This window comes from Arvicanthis niloticus, chromosome 5 (assembly GCF_011762505.2).
Source record: "Arvicanthis niloticus isolate mArvNil1 chromosome 5, mArvNil1.pat.X, whole genome shotgun sequence".
NCBI classification, from domain to species: Eukaryota; Metazoa; Chordata; class Mammalia; order Rodentia; family Muridae; genus Arvicanthis; species Arvicanthis niloticus.
Window position 1 is genome coordinate 46939095 of NC_047662.1, and position 21215 is coordinate 46960309.

At 38.8% G+C, this 21215-nt stretch overlaps 1 protein-coding gene across 5 annotated transcripts in view; it reads right to left on the minus strand.

The window, feature by feature from the left end:
* Window positions 1-21215, minus strand: part of Oma1 (OMA1 zinc metallopeptidase) — a 46748-nt gene that overhangs the window by 20633 nt on the left and 4900 nt on the right. For all 5 annotated transcript variants that reach the window (XR_013110559.1, XM_034501644.2, XM_076934564.1 and 2 more), the window contains 6 exons: window positions 20607-21110; window positions 18111-18339; window positions 14994-15167; window positions 14785-14892; window positions 11597-11725; window positions 8679-8753 (listed from right to left, as the gene is read on the minus strand). Coding sequence is in view for 4 of the 5 variants with exons in the window: in XM_034501644.2 (XP_034357535.1) it covers window positions 8679-8753; window positions 11597-11725; window positions 14785-14892; window positions 14994-15167; window positions 18111-18339; window positions 20607-21091 (1200 nt within the window). In the remaining variant the exon portion in view is untranslated. The remainder of the gene's footprint in view (window positions 1-8678; window positions 8754-11596; window positions 11726-14784; window positions 14893-14993; window positions 15168-18110; window positions 18340-20606; window positions 21111-21215) is intronic.

A 21215-nucleotide genomic window follows, 5' to 3' on the forward strand; every position in this document is an offset into this window, starting at 1 on the left:
ACTAACAAATTCTCTGCCTACCTTTTCTACCCCATCTTGCATGGTCACTCCTGAACTACCTATATTTTAGTCACAGAGAGACTTTAACTCCAGAATAGGCCTTGTTTTCCTCACCTTTAAACAAACTATTTTCTGCACTAAATCTTCCCCAAGACCTCCCCCAGCACCACACTAGGGTAGTTCCTACTTATCTCAGGGAGCTCTGTTTTAAATGCTTCTTTCTCCGACCCTTTCCTGGGCTGTTGTTCAAGCATGGATACAAGTTCTACCATTCTGCTGCATTCTTTCATGGGATGAACCTGCCTGCACGCCTTTGCCACAATGTTCCAAACTTTGTTAAAATTATTAATCAGTTATATTTGTGTCCTACTAACATTCTGACTTCCAATTACCTGGCAGACAGCAAGGCATACAACAAATACATGTTCAGTTCATAAATGAAAACCATGTAATAAAGGAGAGCAATCATGCAGGACTGGGTAAGACTGTTGTAATGTCAAAAGAAAACAAAACCCATCAGAATTAGAGGCTTGTCAGCCTAGATGCCGAGTAGAAGTTCAGAGGCCAGTGTTGGGTCACCAGACCTGCTTCATCATGTGTAGCTGGGTGGAGCATGGAGTGAGAGGGAGTCAGAATGCAGTCAGTGAAAGCCATAATGAAGTTGCAGCAGAAGTTCATTCCAGTAAAAAATGCTGACAGTGGACATGGAAACATGCTGAGACATATTTTATACATGGAATTGTCAGGACTTGGTGAAAGATCAGATGCAAATCTTAAATGAGCAAGAATGACAACAGATTGTAGGCATTTAAAATAGCAACTGAATACAAGATGGAACGTTTGTCAGAAAAAAAGTATCAGAAGTAGGTAGGTAAAACTCCAGGATTCAGTATTGAAAACCTCCGTCTGAGATCCCTGTGGACTAGCAAAAGCAGACATCAGGACACACCCAAGCAGAAGCCTAGTGCTCCAGGAACTTGAATTGCATTGACTGAATGAGAAATGTCCAAGCACCATCACCCAGGTGAGGAAAAGTGCTGACACACACACACAAAAAAAAAGTAAAAGTAACTACTGAGTTTAAGATCACACAGCTAAGCAGCAAAGCAGAGTCCCAAATGTGGGTAGCCTAGTTCAGCCACCATGCTCATGTCAGGACTCTACTTGATTTCATTGGCTCCTCCACACCACAGTATGAAGTTCAGACTGTAGTCCAAGTGCATGTTTACACACTGGTCTCTAGCTAGTGGTGCTAACTGGGAAGGTGAGGAAGTCTTTAGGAAGTAGAGTCTCACTAGAAGGAGGAGGTCATTAAGAGTTAGCCTGGCCTCACTTCCTGTCCACTGTCTGCTTCCTACCTGGGGACACACAAGATCAACTGCTTCATTTTCCTACCTCTGTGCTGTATTGTATCCACCATGACTATATGTCCTTGTCTTAGTCAGGGTTTTTATTCCTCCACAAAACATGACCAAGATGAAAGTTGGAGAGGAAAGGGTTTATTCAGCTTATACTTCCAAATTGCAGTTCATCACCAAAGGAGGTGAGGACTGGAACTCAAGCAGGTCAGGATGCAGGAGCTGATGCAGAGGCCATGGAGGGATGTTTCTTACTGGCTTGCTTCCCCTGGCTTGCTCAGCTTGTTTTCGTATAGAACCCAAGACTACCAGCCCAGGGATGGCACAATGGGCCTTCCCCACTTGATCACTAATTGAGAAGATACCTTATAGCTGGATCTCATGGAGATATTTCCTCAGCTGAAGCTCCTTTCTCTGTGATTACTCCAACTTGTGTCAAGTTGACACAAAACCAACCAGTACAGTCCTTGAACCATAAGCCAAAAGCCCCACAACTTCTTCTCTCTTAGCTGGCTTCCTGCCAGGTACCTAAATCACAGCAACAAGGGAAGAGACTACTGTATCTCATAACAGAATACATGGTTCCATAGTGAGCTGGTAAAGATAAACAAATCTCTGTCCCATTCCTGTTTGAATCTTTTACCACTGTCTTTTTAACAATGAAGCTAACGTAACCCATGTGGGCCTCAAGTCCTTCACTTGCAAAGAGGAGCTGATGATGAAGCAGTAACCACTTCATAGAATAAGAGCAGGCAGCATACCTGAAGCACCAAGCACAGTGCTGGCAGAGCAAGCAGTAACTAGAGCTAGAGGTGCCATTATCTCAAAGGATGCTTTCACAGAATAAAAGCAGTATAAATACTATATTCAGAGCTTTCATACTGCTTGTCTTTTTGACAGGAAATAAATACTTGTACTTTAGAGATGGCATTTTTCATCCTGTGTGTTTCATAACAAAGACAGATTTAACATCTGTAGCAACATTTCTTTGTGCTTGACATAAACAGACCATATTATCACAACTGGAAGTCTCACGCTACACAACACATGTAGTATGCTTTGGAAAATGCAACCATGTAAGAGAAAAGAAAGAAATGAGGAGTGAAGAAAAAACTCATGGAGTTTAAAGATACAGTGTCTTTTCCAAAATTATTTACAATATTAGTATTTCCTAGAAATGATCCAAATGTTTATTAATGGTAATAACATGAGGAGATAGTAAAAACAGAGCAAGGGTATTTGTTGAGGAGGAAGAATGACTAGCATCGAATCTAGAGACCTGGCGCCTCGCTCAATGGGAATAACTTTGCCCTTTGTTATTGCTGATTAGGAACCCAGCAATGGTTCCTAATTCACAGCCATGCATCCTCCATCCATGCTCCCAAACCACATATAGAAGCTTATGGAGAAAGCAGTAGTGAGATAACTAAGAAAAGGGGCTAGTTGGTGTCTACTCTGCATATTGTTTGTCTGTAACTCATAAAAGTGAAGACAGAGGGGAAGGGAAGACAGACAAGGTAGACAGCCAAGGACAGCATGAGTTCACCAAAACATCTACACATTCTTAAAGAGAAATTTTAAAAGTTAAAGACAAGGTACCCCCAAACCAAGAGACACTTGGTGCCATAAGAACAGAAGATAACGCTTGGGCTGCTGTTCCTGGACAAAGTCTAGAGGAGAACTCCAGCATACACTATCAGTGGTGTGCTGGGGAGGGGCCTGTCCTAGACAGCAGCACTGTGCTGGATAAACGCACTCCAGACAAATCCAGTTTTATGAGATAAATGCAGAAACCACGGAGGAGCTCTTCTTACTAGCTTGCTCTTTGTGGCTCAATCAAGACCGGCAGCCCACAGGCCCTCCCACATCACTAAGGGAACGAACAACAGACTTCCCTACAGGCCAATTTCATGTAGGCATTTTCTCAACTGAGGTTCCTCTTCCCAGATAACTCTAGCTTGTGTCAAGTTAACACAAAAGCAGCCAGCACAGAGATTAAAATTTAATGAGCATGCTCTCTGAATTGCAAGACAGTAAATTAGAAATAAACAATGATAAAACATTTAGACAAACTCCAAATATCTAGATATCAACTGAATTAAAATCTGTATATAAGAGAAGAAAACTACAAAGAATACTGGGAAACATTTTTACTAAAATGATGATGATGAAAATATGTATCAAAATGTTTCAAGTTCAGGTAAAATAATGAGGAGTGGAAATTAGAGCTTTAACTGCTTGTGTTAAAGAACAACAAAGTCTAAAATTAATTACCTGAGCTCCCATCTTAGAAAGATAGAACAATAATTAAACCCAAAGTCAAAAAATTAAACTTCACAAAAACATAAAACTTTTGTTCTTCAAAATGAACCCATTATAAAATAAAAAGTTGCCACAGAATGAAGAGAAAATACTTGCAGTACACACACATGTTTTATACATACATATATGTATGTTTTATACATACATATTTTCAAAAGGTTAGCTTAACTTTTAAAAAAAATGTATCTTTCCATGTTAACAAATAAAAGAAAAAACATAACCATCTCAATAAATTCAACAAATGCATGTGACAGGATACAATATTTTTTTATAATTAAAAAACATTTCCCAAACCATGGGGAACTAAAGACAGACCATTCAATCTGATGGACAGCCCTGTGGTGGTCTGAATAAGGAATATCCCCACAGGCTCAGGCTTTTGCACACTGTAAGGAGGTTTGGGTGCCACAGCGTTGCTGCAGAAAGTGTGTCACTGGGGACTCTGAGATTAAAAGCCTGGAGCCATTCCAGGTGGCACTCTACACTTCATGCTCTAGTTGAGATCCGAGCTTTTGGCTCCTGCCCCTGCCACACCTGCTGCTCACTAGCATGCCCTGGGCTCTTTTCCTTCTGGAACCATAAGCCAAATAAGCCCTTCCTCCTGCCTTGGTCTTTGGGTTTTATCAGAGCAACAGAAGAGTAGCTAATATGGCCTCTAAGAGAGCTTACAAGAACCATGAGAGCTGAGAAAAAAAGCAGACATTGTTTTTCTTATAAGACAGGGAAGACAAAGATGCCTGCCGTCAGCTAGTGCTAATTTATCTGGACATTACACTAATAGGATGGAGAAGCATTGGAAGGAAGGGAGGACAGCAGGAGGGAGGAGGGCAGGCAGGTGGTAAGTTACACAAGTCAATTATATTTCTATAGGCAAGAAAGTAATCTTTTAAATGACTATATCTTAACATCAAACAATAAATCAGACAAAATGTGCATAATCCTTATATACAAAACCAAGTTCAAAGCATTATTAAGAATGATTAAGGAAGAGCTAAATAAATGACAAATACATCATGTTCATAGATAGGAAAACTCAGTGTGTTAGGCACTGGTCAACTATCCCATCCATGCCCTGGCCAGTGTTATATGGACATATAATTTAATGAGTCCATTATAAAATGTATACAAGTATGCAAAGATCCAAGAACATGAAGTCCACATTGCACAACTACATTAAAGGGCAGAGCTATTAGCAACAATACCAACCCTGTTACAAAGCTACCGAGCTCATGTGCTATGGATGAATGACTAGTCACAAAGGAGCAAATCTCCAAAGTGGCAATTAACTATTATGACCAAAATAACTCTTTTGAGACAGGGTCTAATGTAGCTCAGGCTAGCATGAACTTTTGTTCCTCTGGCCTCCACCTCCAAGGTAGTGGAATTACAGGTGGTGCTATACTACCACACCCCCAGATCTTTCAATAATTGGGGCTGAGTTTATTAGCTATCCACACAGAATTACCTGGATCACTTCTGCATGTGACATAAAAGAGCCAATATAATGAACTTTCTTAGAAATAAAACAGAAGCAATTTACTAAGGTAAATCAAACTTTCTTAACCACAGTGCAAAACATGCTTAAAGGGAAACAAACCTGACAGACCAGTGTATCCATAGTAGTAGCCCATACATACTGGTTCTTTGTTCCTTACTTGGTAACTCCTTAATGCATGCAGCCTGATACTTCACTTGATCCTACTTAACACACCAAGAAACACCTTTACTTTTGTAAATATGTAATATCATTTACAGAGTCAAATCCATTAATATTCACAATGAGAAGTTTAAATAATAAACTTCTAATAAGAAGTTTTAATAATTAATAACTACTGGAAACTCAACAAAGAGCCAAATGATATTTTAATATATAAACTATAGTTTATGCTCTTTTAAAAAATGTTTTACTAGTAATGATAACTTAACTATCTCAGGTAGTTAAAATAATAATTAGGTGGGAAGGGTCCTTCCCAACAGAGAACAGCATGACGCCTGTGAAGCCTGAGGGCCATTTCAGGAGCTCATAGCGAGCCAGCTGTTCCACTAGACCATGCTTGTTCCTCGTTCACCAGGACACATCTCAGTGGCAGACACTCAGATGCTCTGCCTGAATCATAACAGCAATAGGTCTACCCTTCTCCAAGTGAGGGAAAACAGCTATACATGGTCCAGTCCTCTCAAAAACCCTTAGGATGGAGAAACAAGGGGTGTAGGACAGAGGCGTCACTGGCCTCCCAGAAGGTGCACAGAGTAATAAGGGCCTAGGGCATTATATATCCATTATGCTTTTAAAGTTTTAATTTGTATACTTCATTTCTATAACTAAAAATTTCATACATGCAAAAAATTATTTCTAATAAAGATTAAGATTTTGACTAAAGATGCTTTCCTTTTTCCATTGTATAGTTTCGTCTTGTCAAATATCAAGTGCCCATAGGTGAGTGGGCTTATTTCTGGGCCTTCAATTCTATTTCACTGACCAACCTGTTGTTATGCTAATGGATGTGGGTTTTATAGTATTGCTCTGTGGTGTATATACAGCTTAAAATCAGGGATGGTACCTCCAGAAGTTCTTTTATTATACATGATTGTTTTAGCTATCCTGGGTTTTTTGTTTGTTTGTTTGTTTTGTTTTATTTTTCATATGAAGTTGATAATTGCTCATTCAAGGTCTGTAAAGAATCATGTTGGAATATTGATGAGAATTGCATTTTTTTTTTTTTTTTTGGTAAGATGGCCATTTTCACTATCTTAATCCTACCAGTCCATAAGCAAAGGAGATCTTTCCATTATCTGATGTCTTCCCCAACTTCTTTCCTCAGAGTCTTGAAGTCTTGAAGAGTCATGCAGGTCTTTCACTTGCTTGCTTAGATTAGAGTTACACCAAGGTATTTTATATTATTTGAACTGTTGTTAAAGGTGTTGTCTCTCTAACATCTTTCTCAGCCCATTTATCACTTGTACAAAGAAGGGCCACTGGTTTCTTTGAATCAATTTTGTATCCAGCCACTTTGCTAAAGGTGTTTATCAGTTGTAGAAGTTCTCTGGTAGATTTTTTTTGAGGTCACTTATGTATACTATCATATCATCTGTGAATAGTGATACTTCAACTTCTTCCTTTCCGATTTGTATCCCCTTGATCTCCTTTAGATGTCTTATTGCTCTAGCTAGAACTTCAGGTACTATATTGAAGAGATAGGGAGTGGGCAGCCTTGTCTCGTTTCTGATTTTAGTGGAGTTGCTTTAAGTTTCTCTCCATTTAATTTGATGTTGGCTATTGCTTTTATTATGTTTAGGTATGTACCTTGTATCCTTGATTTCTCCTGGTCTTATAACACAAAGGGGTACTGGATTTTTTCAAAAGCTTTTTCCAGCATCTAATGAGATGATCATGTGATTCTTTTTCTTTCAGTTGTTTATATGGTAGCTTACATTGATGGATTTTTCATATACTGAACAATCGCTGCATCCCTGGGATGAAGCCTACTTGATCATAGTTCCATGATATATTTTTGATATATTCATGGAATTGATTTGCAAGTATTTATTGACTATTTTTGAATCAATGTTCATAAGAGAAATTGGTCTGAAATTCTCTTTCTTTGTTGAGTCTTTGTGTGGTTTAGGTATCAGGGTGACTATGGCCTCATAGATGAACTTAACAATGTTGAAGGGTGGGAGGGGCTTAGAGAATGGATATCAGTGGGAGCATCTCTGGGATTAGCTGGAGGCCTAGAACCAGGAGGCTTTAGGAGTGAGACTCCTACCAGCAGGGAATATAGAGTCTGAAGTGGTCACCTCCTTTAGCCAAAAAGGCCTTCCAATGGAGGGAAAGGGACATCAACCCACCCACAAACCCTTCAACCCAAAATCTGTCCTGCCTACAAGACATGCAGAGATAAAGATGGAGCAGAAACTGAGGAAACAGCCAACCGATGACTGCCAAACTTGAGACCCATCCCATGTGAGAGACCAACTCCTGACACTATTAATGATATGCTGCTATGCTTGCAGACAGGAGCTTAGAGTAACTGTCTCCTGAGAGGCTTCGTCCAGCATTGGATAGAAACAGATGCAGAGAGGCAGATCCAAACATCAGGCAGAGCTCGGGGAGTCTTGGGGAAGAGTGGAGGATAGAATTGAATGAGCTAGAGGGGTCAAGGATACCACAAGAACACCTACAGAGTCAACTAATCTGGGCTAGGGGTGCTTACAGAGACTAAACCACCAACCAAAGAGCATGTGTGGGCTGGACCTAGGCCCTACAGATTTGTAGCAGATACGCACCTTGGTGTTCATGTGAGTTCCCTACAATTGGAGCAGGAGCTATCTCTGACTGTCGCCTGCCACTGGATCTCCTTCCCCTAACTGAACTGTCTGGTTGGGCTGCAGCAGGAAAGGATGTGCCTAGTCTTCCTGGGACTACAAGTCCCAGAGTTGTGTGGTACCCAAGGGGGGATTCCCCTCCTCTGAGGAGAAGGGAAGATGGTAATGGGGGGGGGGGATTTATAAGGGAGGGACTGGGAGGATAAGAGGAATGGAGCTCCAATAGGGATATAAGTGAATAAAAAATAAATTATTGAAAAAAAAGGACTTTTAATATATAGTACCAATTACAGCCTCATATAGAGAAGAGAGTTGATGAATATTTTCAGATATTCCTCCATACCTTTAAGAGACACAATCTTCAAGTGTTATAGATTTATGAAAATTATAAAGTACTATGGCTTGGTGAGATCTAAGTAACCTCAAAAGGTCCATTGTGACTAAAAGCAAATCCCCAAGGTGCTATGGGAAGTGGCAGACCAGTTAAAAGTAGAGCTAAATAAGAGATTGCTTATGAAGATATGCCCTTGAAAGGGGACTATACCTCCCCGACTACAATCTCTTTTTCTCTTCCCTGGTCTGGATGTAATTGATTTGCTTCTACACATGGTCTTGCCATGTTAAGACAGTATATATTATTGTCAACTGTATTTCAGCTACTGATCACCTCACCTTTGCAGCCAGCTGTAGTCCAATTTTGTCAGCTTCAGCCTCCAATGTTCTACTGTATGGTCTATCAAACATATACTAAAAAGAAACAGGACAGAAAACTCCATTAAGTGAAGTCATTTCATGATCAAAGGAATTTAAAAATGAATGTTAAATTAATTTCATAGACAAACTAGTATGAAATCTCTATCCTCTAAGGTATAAACTGTAAACGTGGCCTTTGTTTCTGCCATCAGACTCATACTTTAAAGACAAATAGGCATGTGCCTTCCCTGGAGAGCCTGGTTGTCATTAGCTTCTTTCCTTGTCCACTCATCATCACCGTGACTGAACAGAGTGCTGCCTAAGTGCACACACTGGTACACGCTTAACTATGGCCAAGAAATATTAATCTTACAATTTTAAAGAGAAATTAAGAAAACACAGGTATTTAAAGCCAGTAACACTAGCAGAAAACTTCAGTGAGAAAACTAACCACAGAGCAGAGGCTCTTCTATGATGAATTATCTTCATTTCCTTTTCTAAATATTGATTAGTTAGAAAAATTAAATTTTCTCCTGACTTCAATTTTTTAGAAAACACAAACAGCTATCCTAACTTTAATTTTCCTAATTACTTGTATTTATGAGTATGTTTTCCAATTAAATTCTAATTTGCAGTAAGTACTAAAACTTTGTAGGAGCTGGATCAATACCAGGACTTTTGAGAAAGGAGCTATTTATCCATGAAGCAACTTTTCAAACCCAGCAACATACTTGTTATGGATACAAGCCACCTAAACCGCCGTTCACAGTATGTGAGCACAGAACATGACTTCCTTCCTGCTCAGTTACATCTGTTTAAGCTGAAACGCTGCATGGCAGAGCGGCAGCTCTCAGGGAGCAGGCTGAGTGTGTGCCACTGAATGTGCTAACCCAATAAAGCACCAGCTTCAACAGAACTCATAGGGCAATATGCAAAGTGAAGCTAATAAGGGTAACAAACCCCTCAATTTGTACAGAGTATTACATGGGCCAATAATAAAAACAATCATCTCTATTAGCTGAGTTCTTACTTTGTACCAGGTACTATGCAGAATGCTTTAAAAAGTATTTCTCAAGCTGATGTATGTGAGTGAGTGAGTGAGTGAATTGATGAGTGGGTGGGTTGGTGGTGGGTGGAGGGTGGGTGAGTGAATGAGTAAGTGAGTGGGTGGATGGGCATGTGGGTAACTGGGTAGGTAAGTGACTTTGACTCTTGAAGATAATTGTAAATGTTTGGAGTTATAAGGCCATGCTCTCTCAAATTCAGGAACTTGAGAAAACCTCCTTCTTGCCTTAGCTTCTCTATGCCAGCTCGCAGAGGCATTTATTCTAATTATTACTTTTAGATTTATTTTATTTTATGTGTATAAGTAATTTTGCCTGCATGTAAATACAGTATGTGTATGCTTGGTACACAAGAAGGCCAAGAGAACATATAATCCCCTGCTTACAGATGACCATATGGGTTCTGGGAGCCAAACTGAACCCAGGTCTTCTGCAAGAGGAACACAGGCTCTAAATCACATGAGCCACTGTGTAGAGCAAGAACCATGGGCATCTACTGAATAGAGGCTGCATATGCAGAAAAACAACCCACAATACCAGGACAAGGTCACATAGCAATAACAATCCAGAACAAAACATCAGTGGTTTTCCCAGAGCCACAGTGTAGCATTCAGTCACCATGGTAAGTAAATGGCAAGGAAGGTGAGCAGTTTCCACCCTAGAGTGCAGCACTGCCAGTATCCCTCTACTCCCAACCATGGTGAGCAGGGCTTACAAAGAAAAAAGCGTCTCCTGACAACAGCCACTGAGGGACTCTGTTCAGGAGAAAAGAATCCATACAAAAGGAATCCCAGTTTTATCTTCAGTTTAATTATTACATAATGCTCAAGAGGTGGGGCTCATTTAGTATTTCAAGAGAAAAACAGCTACATTGCCCTTGTTATCATCAACTTTTATGATTCTATTATTTTAAAATAAATAAATGCTTATTTATGTACAAGTATCTACTTGTACATAAGGGGTAATATCATCAACTCCACTGACAGCACAGTAGGTCAGTGACAAAACAAAGTTCCAAACTGAAGTCCTACAATCTAAGCCCAACTGTTCTTTCTTCTTCAGTTTGGGAACCACTGTTTGTATCTGAATGCAGCCAAATGATACATTCACATAGATGACTTTCCAGTCGTAGAAGCTGTCTGTCCCAAATGGTACACGATGGGTGTTCCAGAAAATGATTAAATAAGACAATAAAAGTCTGTCCCTAAAGAACCAAACTTCCCAGAACAGGAGGAAATATTTGAAGATGTAAAATAAAATAATTAATCTGGTTAACTGAGGACCACAAGACTGACCTTCAGAAACATAGTATTCTGAACAAAATGAAGGACATAATCTTGAGGTGTTATCATTACCAGCACTAAAGCGCCCAGGAAAACTGTCCTGGTGTGTTCTGGGAAGTGCTGGTCTAACTGAGCATAAGCAGCAATGGAGAAAGGTATGAGGCTTCAGCCAGCCCCATCATCTTTAAAACGTCAGGCTTCTTAGAAGAGCTCTCTGTGGTAACATCAGTGAGGACACCACTGTCACTGAGATATGAGAAGGAGCAGTAACTAGGTTCTTTCTGTAATATCAATAACTAAGAATTTAAAAAAGAAAATTAATTAGCCCAAAGATGGAACAGTAGATCTTTTAATTAATCCTTAAAAAATCACGACACAGATGTAGTATTTCTTAATTAAATGCTATAAGGGAACAGTACCTATAAGAGTTAAAAAAAAACAAACACTAAACTTCAGTACTGTCAACTAGAATAGACTTTAAAATAATTCTGATACACACTGCTTTACATGAACAGTGCTGCATGTTCACCACGGACTATCTCAGACTTACCTCCTGCAACTTTGACTGTATCCACTGGCCCAGAACTGCCAAGCTGTCTCGTGGACAAATGGCCCAAATCATTGTGAGAAAAATCATACCAAGGAAATCCAGTAAATGAACCAAGCTAGCCTTTTCTGCCTAAGAATAATCAAAATAATGACAACCACATTTAGCAAATGGAGAGAGTACATATTTATACTTCCTAGGCTCTATTTAATCATATTAAATCATTATGTGTGCTCAACTGGTCAACACAAGCCAAGATTGATTTTTAAAAAAATTATTGTACATATTTTTTGTGGTGTATATATTTGGGCATAGCTATGCCACAGTACAAAGAGGTCAGAGGACAACTTGTGAAATTCAGCTCTCTGCTTCCATGTGTGAGACCAGAGATCTGTCAGGCCACCACATCAACTAAAAACCCAAATTTCTCCCCTTGTGTCCATGCCATCTCCTAGAATATCCCTTTTCTTATACACTGTAAGCCCTTTAAGCCTTTACCTGACATTTTACTACCGTTGCTGAGCTAATTATTCATCATCAAAGACAGTGACAATAAAGTACAGTTTCTTATATGAGCAAATCCAACAATTCTTCTGGTTCAATAAGCCTCATTTCATAGATAATGGAAATGGAAATTTTATGACTGTCCCAATTCACACAGCTATTAATTAGTAAAAGGATCAAAAATCCAAACCAAGGCTATTTTGGTATCTAATGTAGACACTATATTCTAAAAATCAAATAAAAGTATTTATTGCACTCATATTGTTACATAAAGCCTAAGTATATATATAATATATAATCCACTTAACAGATGAAAATTCAGAAAGGATTTCAAAGTTTTGGGGTTTATGACCTAATACATGAAAGCATAATGCATTTATACAAGTTTTTGATTTTGTAAATTTGGTATTTCTCACTGAGAGCTGGGTTCTGTTTCAGGCAGAATCACAGCACTAACGAGTAAAGATCTATATAAAATGTGCATTCTGCACAATAATGTCTAGTACAAGGTAAATGCATGGGCTTATTAAACACACACCAGAATCAGACTAGGACTCTATCAAGATAGTCTCTCACAGAACCAATTACCACACTATAACAGCTGTTAGCTGTAAAATAACTATTAAACTGTTTTACCGCAAAAGACTGAAGTCAAAATTACAAAGTGAAGAGAAACATCTTGCCATGAGTTATTAAGAGTATAATTGTTATTAGTCTTCAAAAATAGAATTTTTTTTTTTTTTAGTTATTTTTGGTTTTGGTCTTTTTGTCTGCTTGTTTGTTTGAGACAGGATTTCTCTGTGTAGCCCTAGCTATCCTAGAACTTGATTTAGAGGCCAGCCTGGCCTCTAACTTACATAGATATGCCTGCCTCTGCCTTCTTGGATGCTGGGATTAAAGGCATGGACTACCACACTTGACCTAGAAATATTTTTAAACTGTGTATTTATAGAAAAAGGTAACAGTATAAGAGCTGATTTAATCCAAACTAGGATTTCCAAAAGAGAAAACACTGTGTTGATCAAAGAGCCCCTTGTCATCGCAATGTTAACTGCTTTCCATTAAAGCTGTTACTTTCCATGCCAGACCCAGAATAGTGTGTGTGTGTGTGTGTGTGTGTGTGTGTGTGTGTGTGTGTGTGTGTTGCGGTGATTGCTTGCTGAAAACAGGCAACAGGTTGAAAGCAGCCTTAAACAAAAAATGCCCTATAAATGTTGAAAGTAACATGTAGATATAGGATGGTAGCACCTGTTTGCCACACTGGGTGCTTGCTACTCTGGGTCAGACTGGGTCATTGACATCTCCTCTTCTTGTAAAACCATTAAAGATTTCTGTTTAAAGATTACCATGTTTTCTGCATTGTTCAATAAATACAAACCAAAGTCCTTTGTTATGGACAAGCATAAAGAGAGACACAAGCACAGATTCAAACACACACACAGGTAACAGGGACAGATAGGTCTCTCTCTCTGTCTCTCTCTCTGTCTCTCACACATGCATGCAAGTGCGCATGCTTGTGTACACGTGTATACACACACACACACAAGCACACACACACACAAGATGTGCACTCCAGGCAGTTGGAAGACACAGGCAGAGAAGTGGAGAAATCAATCTCGGGCCCACACTTGTCAAAACAAGAGAAAGTCTCTGTGTCACTCATTAGTCCATCACTGATGCATTATGACACCATTATTTGGGAGAAGTTACACTATAACAATACTATTTTCTATGGCTTACATTTACTCTTTTATCTATTTAGGAAACATTTCTTTTTCCTGTAGATCAAAAGAAATCAGGGATGCTTCAAAAAAGAACAACATTGGCCCATCTCACTTTATCATTCCTCTAAGGAATAGTGGAATTTTAAAAGACATTGAGGAAGATTAATAATAAACACTATAGTTTCCATTTGAAGTTAACAATATTTGCACTTGTTATTTGGCATATAGTAATCCTTTTACAAATATTTACCTAAATTTTCTGATTAAAAAATAAGAAATATACTTATCTCTAGTTACATGCACAAAAGATTCATTCATATTTTTAATGATCAGAAATCAAAAGTAAGTACACAAATACATCAATGAACTATTAAAGACCTACATGGCCACCATTAGTCTTTTCAAATGCTAATTTCCTAATACTAAAAACAGGAATGATAAACATATACTTATATGTTAAAGCTCTGAATGGGAAGGAACATATCATATGAAGTTCTGTGAACTAATCTGGCCGTGTCATTACTGTTCTGCATTAAATTCATATTGCATATAATTTAGACATTTTTCAACAATATTCCAAGCATCATTTAAAAATAGTACAAATAAAACTGATTTACCACTTAAATAGTACTATCACTTTTCAACAATTAATTTTCTGACTAGTTTACAAGTATGTTAATAATTATGGAAATTTAAAACTTAATGTGAAATAATTAGAGACTGAGCCTAATTACTTTTTAGCAAAAGAGACAGGCGATAAAAACAGTATTTAAGAAAAACACTAATTATTCAGGATCATATACTAAAGACTGCAAAAAGTCTCAAAATAAGCTAATCACATTTTTTCAGGTATAGAATAAGGTAATTACATTCCATCATTAAAAGAAGAAGAAAAGACTGAGTTCCTTAAAGGATTCCATTTGCTAAAATCAAAGCAATCAACAGCTGCACTTGGGTACTTACGGCATGCCCCAGGACCGCGTGTGCAATCTCATGGCCCAGGAGGAAGGAAAGCTGGTGCATGTCAGTTACACTATTCAAGAGCCCAGTGAAAACAAACACTTGTCCATTCTGTACATAAAGAGAATAATATAAGCAATTAATCCACGGTAAAACTTAAAGTCGCTCAAACTAGCAACAACAATAAAAATCTATATAAAGGATTTACTTACTGGGAGCACAAAGGCATTGACATCTGGGGAATTGACCACATGAATCACCCATTTGATCTCAGAGATCCCTGGGACGTCTTGATTGCATTGTGTCAGATGACAAACCACTTCTTTAACAGTCAGGTATCGGGGGTCTCTCTCAGGCAGCAGATCATTTTTAAATTCTTCCATCCACTAGAAGATTTTTTTTTTTAGAAGTATTATTTAAGAGATTTTGCACTACAAAATGCTTATGCTGTTCCATGGAGGGGTATCTGATGAGTATTGGGCATTTTAATCTTGAATTGTGAAAAAAATTTACATATATTAAACACTCAAATTTCCAAAATTTGAATTATTCATGGAAAAGCAGTATGGTTTTTCACAGAGGAATAAATTATAAATTTTTTATATAAACATAATTTAATCCAAGTTTTATTTTTTCTATTAATCTACATGCAAGTAAATGCTGAAATATATCTACTTTCCTAAGAACTTCAGAAACCAAAGCTGCCTAGATTTTATACTAAAATTTTCATATAAAAAGAGAAAACTGTATCTCTTGGTAACTGTTGGTAGAGTGCTCACTCTCATAGTATGTACAAGGCCACAGTTTGATCCTCAGCACAACATACACCCAGTGTGCTTACACATCCTTGTGATCCAAACACTGGACACAGGGAACCAGGATGATTACAAATTCAAGGTCATCCCTGCTTCACAGTAAATTCAAGACCAGCCTGGGATACAAGAAACCCAGTGCCAGGAAAGAAAGAAACAAACAAAAAGGGAAAAAAAAAAGGAAGGAAAGAAGAAAGAAAAATGGAGGGAAGGAGGAAAGGAAAGAAGGAGGGAGGGAGGGAGGGAGGGAGGGAGGGAGGGAGGGAGGGAGGGAGGGAGGGAGAAAGGGGAGAAGGGAGGAAGGGAGGAAGGAAGGAAGGAAGGAAGGAAGGAAGGAAGGAAGGAAGGAAGGGAGGGAGGGAGGGAGGGAGGGAGGGAGGGAGGAAGGGTGATAGAAAATTAATTACTTTTATAATCCACTAAATGGAGAACATGCTACAGACTTAAGCTTTCACAAAAAGGGACAGTATCTCAATAACTGTAAAGTGTTTGATCCACACAGACTGAAAGAAAATCACTAAGATCTCAGAGCCAATGGGCAAATCACTTCCTCACATGATGCTGATTCAAATGCCTGAACATCTCTTACATCGAAACAGTTTTTCTGAGTTTTTTTCTAAAAGATTCTCTAATCTATACAGAAAAAAATCGAATTCTACAAATACTTAGTTTTCATAAAATGTATAGTTTAACATATAAATTAAATTGATAACCTTTTTAAGATGCAATAAAATATGACTTCATAGAATATGAACTTAAACACTATGTCATCTTTAAAGAATAATTTAACAGTTGTAAGCAAATAAGAGTCCTCTAATAGCTCTTCTAAAACAATCAAGGGACTCTAACTATATCTTAGTTTGCTACCTATTGCTGTAATAGACACCACAACCAAAAGCCACTTGGGGAGAAAAGAGATTATTCCAGCTAACAACTCTAGGCCACAGTCCCTCATCAAAGGAACTCAAGGCAAGTACTTGGAGGCAGGAACTGAAACAGAAACCCTGGAAGAATGCTCTGGTGTTCTCCATGGCTTCTTAGTTTGTTTTCTTATACACCCCAGGACCACCCACCCAAGGGTGGCACCGCTTACAATAAGCAGGGACCTTGCACATCATTAATCAACACAATGCCTTACCTTGCCTATGTACGGGCCAATCTTATGCAGACATTTCCTCAGTTGAGGCTCCCTCCTCTCAGATGATTCTAGCTTGTGTCAGGTTGACAACATACTAGTTTGCACACTATGTAATTAGAGTACTTTATAACAACTCTCTAAGAATGTTTAAATTCACAGACCAATAAATTAAGCAATAAAAATGTCTATTCACATGAACTCTTAGATATATATACAGATCCATGTGTGTGTGTATATATATATATATATAGCATATTCATATATGCAAATCCATTCATATATGTATTTTAAATTTTAAACTATCTGAATAGTAGAAGATACTTAAAATTTTACAAGGTTTTTCAATCTTTGCAGTATGTTTTTCTCAAACCTATCTTCCTATTAAGACTAAATTCTAAGATATAGTTTAAATTCCTCTTTACATTCTTCTACGAGACTATTATTATCTTAGCTAAAATCAACTTTTATAGCAAAAAGTCATTGCTATTAATGACAACTTTCCTTTGATAAGTTCATGTGTCCATGTGTATCCAATCATGAAGACCTGAAGCCATTACTTATTCAACAATGGCATCCAGCACTTCCCTGTATGTGGTAATTACTAAAATACAATGATGGTCCCATCCTTGAGGACACATGAGGACACATTGTGTACTGTCTCTCCCTGAGTTACCATACTTCTCCCCAAGCTGAGATTTCCAAATCCTACCATTATTTCGTATTCAGAAAACAAGTGATTGCGGGGGCACACACCAGGGGACTCATCACTTAGGAGGCCACAGGTTGAGTGCCAACCCCAGGCTCCACAGCAAAACTCTGTTTTTAAGAAGAAAAACAAATGTCAGAAAATACAATAAAATTTCAGTCAAAACTGATGTTTGGGAAACAACTATCTTATGCCTGACTTTCAAGGTATAAAAATTCTCACAGCGTGTTTACTTATTTGATACATAAAAACTAAGCACTAGTTCACCTGGTGTGTTAGATGCTAGGATAAAATAAACAAACCAACAAGGTTGTTGGCCCCACAGAGTTTAACCTAAAAGGGGAGATGGACACAGACTATGGAAAGTTCTATAATGTAAATAAAACTGAGGAAGAAAAGCTAGGACCTAACCCCAGTCCTGCCAAGCATGGAAGAGTCTGAGCATCAGGGAAGGCTTTCCTGAGAAGGGCACCGTGAAGCACGGACTTGAGCCATGCTGGCAGGACAACCAGCACACTGTAAACGCCTTTCCCAAGTATGAAACCTTCGAGAAAAGGACTAGTGTTGTGTCAAAAACTAAAATTAAAAGCAGTGCATCTTCCATATTTAAAAAAGCTTCCTGCTCTGCGTGTTAGCTTGTGCAATGTAGTAACAGACAATTCTTACTACTTACTACTTCATATTCCAGGTCCGAAAGAAGTCTGAAGTGTTCTTTGCCCACTAACAGTAGTTTGCTCCTTCCGGTGACAGGGCTCACTTCCAGGTGAGTGAAATAAAACACTACAAACAGCAGTCCAAATGCACTCAGACCAAGAAGCAGCCTCCATTTGTTCTTCTTCACGCTGTCTTTAAATAGCTCCTTCTTGTTAGGGGGAAGTGCTTGCCACCATTTCCTTATGCCCCTGTGACAAATCAGAAACGGCCTGTCTGGTAAGTGCATGCTTACCAGACCTCAGATACATATGCTAGGATTTACGTCACCAACCCCTTCCACCATTATGTTTCTCTGTGCACAAAGCTTTTTTAACTTATAAAATTCTTAGCTAGAGGACGGAAAGTCATCAACTCTATGAAATTATAATTAAAAATCCTAAGGCTCACTTGAATTTCCCACATCAGATAGTGTGAAGGCAAACCCTAGAATGAGGAACTGTGTTGTTACAACTCCCACTAATAACACTATTTACCATATGCTAAGTGCTGTTCTAATCATTATGCATGCGTCACCTCATTTGCTCTTTCTAATACCTTGTTCTTACAAAGAACAACCTAAAAACCAAGGCCTCAGAGGTAGCAAGAAGAAAACCCAGTAGTGGGGGAATGTCACTTAACAAGGATGAAGTCCTCAGACAAGCATCTTGGAGTCATGAAGGATAAACTGTACCTTTCCCTCTGCCCCCCCCCCCCCCCCCCCCCCAGATCTTGGCACAATCTACCAGTGCTCCAGCAAGGAACCAGGAGGCACTGCCTCAGCACTGACCAGCACTAAGCAGCACTGCTCAGAAGAAGCAGCTCCACTATCATCCAGGGATGGGGTGAGGTAAATAAAGATTGGAAGCATCAGAGTTAACGAAACGGGTACTGTTACAGATGCCATCTGGGGAGGGCCTTGCTAGCTGGCAATAGTGGACAGTAGTTCTCTCAAGTGCCAGGCTAGGTATACAAACATTTTGACAACCAATGTTTTGAATGGTGGGACAAAACATTTCCTTGTGCACACATTTTTTAAGTCTTAATAAAATTTATCATACATACACACACATATGTGAAATCTCCCTTGGCAAGAATTCATTCTACAAAACAATTTTGTGAAGTTACTATAATTTTACTAACCCCCTCCTATCATTTGGAAGTGTCCACCAAAAGTCTAGGTATTCAATATTAAAGGCTTGGCCTAGCCTGTGGCACTACTAGGAGTGGTATGACCCACAGGAAACAGGGACGAGTGAAAGAATGTGGAGTCACTGGAGAGATGTCCTTGAAGCCTGTGCCTGTTTCTGTCTTTGCCTTCCTGACCATCATGAAATGAACAAGTCTCCTCTGCCAAGCATTCCCACATCATGCAGAACAGGTCCAGCCTATGCAACCATGGACCAAAACCTCAGAAAGCATGAATCAAAATAAGTCTTCACTTCCTTATTATCTCGGTGACTTCATCACAGTGTTGGAGGCTGACTAACACAGGGATGTGGGTGAAATGCCTTAGAGGAAGCAACTGAACCAGAAGGGCCATAAAACAATGAAGTATACTTACCTCCTGTTACAACGTTACTACTTATAATATATGTATAACATGTTATAAGAGAAAATTTATAATATTCAAATCAACACCAAAATCAAACCGTTTTATATGAACAGAACCCACGAAGCGATCATCCCTACAGACGAGGATGAGTTTGTTACTTAGGAGCCAATGTAGATATCTATGTTCTGTCAACATCAAACATACAGAATTAAATACATTACAGAGGAATTCTTGGATTTTTAATACAAGTAGATTGGTTGCTAGTATGGAAGGAAGCAGATGGCAAGGAGGGTCAGCATATTTAGCAAACATAACAAAACTTTATGAAGAGACAGATTTGCTTTCTTCAACCTTCATGAAATAAGGAAAAAAGGTTGAGAAACAGCCACATTGCTATAAAGTACGCACTTATGCACTTATAAAGGATTACCAAAAGAAATGTAACAAAAATCCTCTGAAAACAGAATGGTGGGATGAGCTTTATTCATGTGGCTAAGGCTGAGCCCCTAATTATATGAATGAAGTCCTTCATTTCATGCCGACTGCCTAAAATTCCACAAAATCAAAAGGCACTGTTCTTAAGTGCTGTTGTTACCCACACTGTTGCCAATATTTCCCATTATCCCTATAATTAGAAATGTAAAATCTTTTAGAAATATCTCAACCAACAAAAGCTTAAGGATCACATTTCTGTACAATAATTTTGCAATTAATAATTTCAAGATTATTAAAATCATACACATAATACTGGTAGAATTTACAAATTTGAGCTGAATATGGCATAGGGAAAGGTTTCCTTAAAAGTACAGTTTTATAAATACTAAAGTTTAATTATTAAAAATTATTTATAAGTTGTTACAAATGTGAATATAAAACTTCAAGAGCTTTAACACAAACATTGTTCTCCTCCCAAAGAATATTTACCTGCCCACGATGATAGCAAGGAGCTTTTGCACTGGTTTCAGGATGAGCAGCAGTAGAGGGACTGGGGCGGCCTGAACCCGTGCCGATGTGTGGAAACCCCGGGCCTCTCTTGCAGCAGGGCAGTTCAGACAACATGAGGCTCCAAGAGCTGGGCCGCCAGCCACTTTCTTTGCTCCCTGTCTTGGAAAAGAATCACCCCGCACAGTACATCTGTAGGTAAGCACCTCCATTCCCTTGCTTTGGGCACTTGAGAGGCATCTTGATTTTTTGTTTAGAGTCCTACAGAAATGAAAGTTTCCAGGCAGTAAGGTCACTGAATGACAGTAACTGACTGTGTCAAGTCCCCAATATGCATTTATTGCTCGGGGCCTTGGTGCCAGTGGACAGCTTCCTGGTAGGGTCCACTGACTCCTGTTGGCAAGGGAATTCACTCCAAAGAGAAAACGATTTCTCCTGGCAGACTGCAGTCCATAAAGGAGGCTCATCTTACTTTTGCTTGATTATCTAGAACACACACAAACACAAATAAGATATAAGCACCCATGGAAAATATGTATTTACAAACTGGGAATACAATGCTTAGGTACTGAACATCTCAGGGTAAATGCC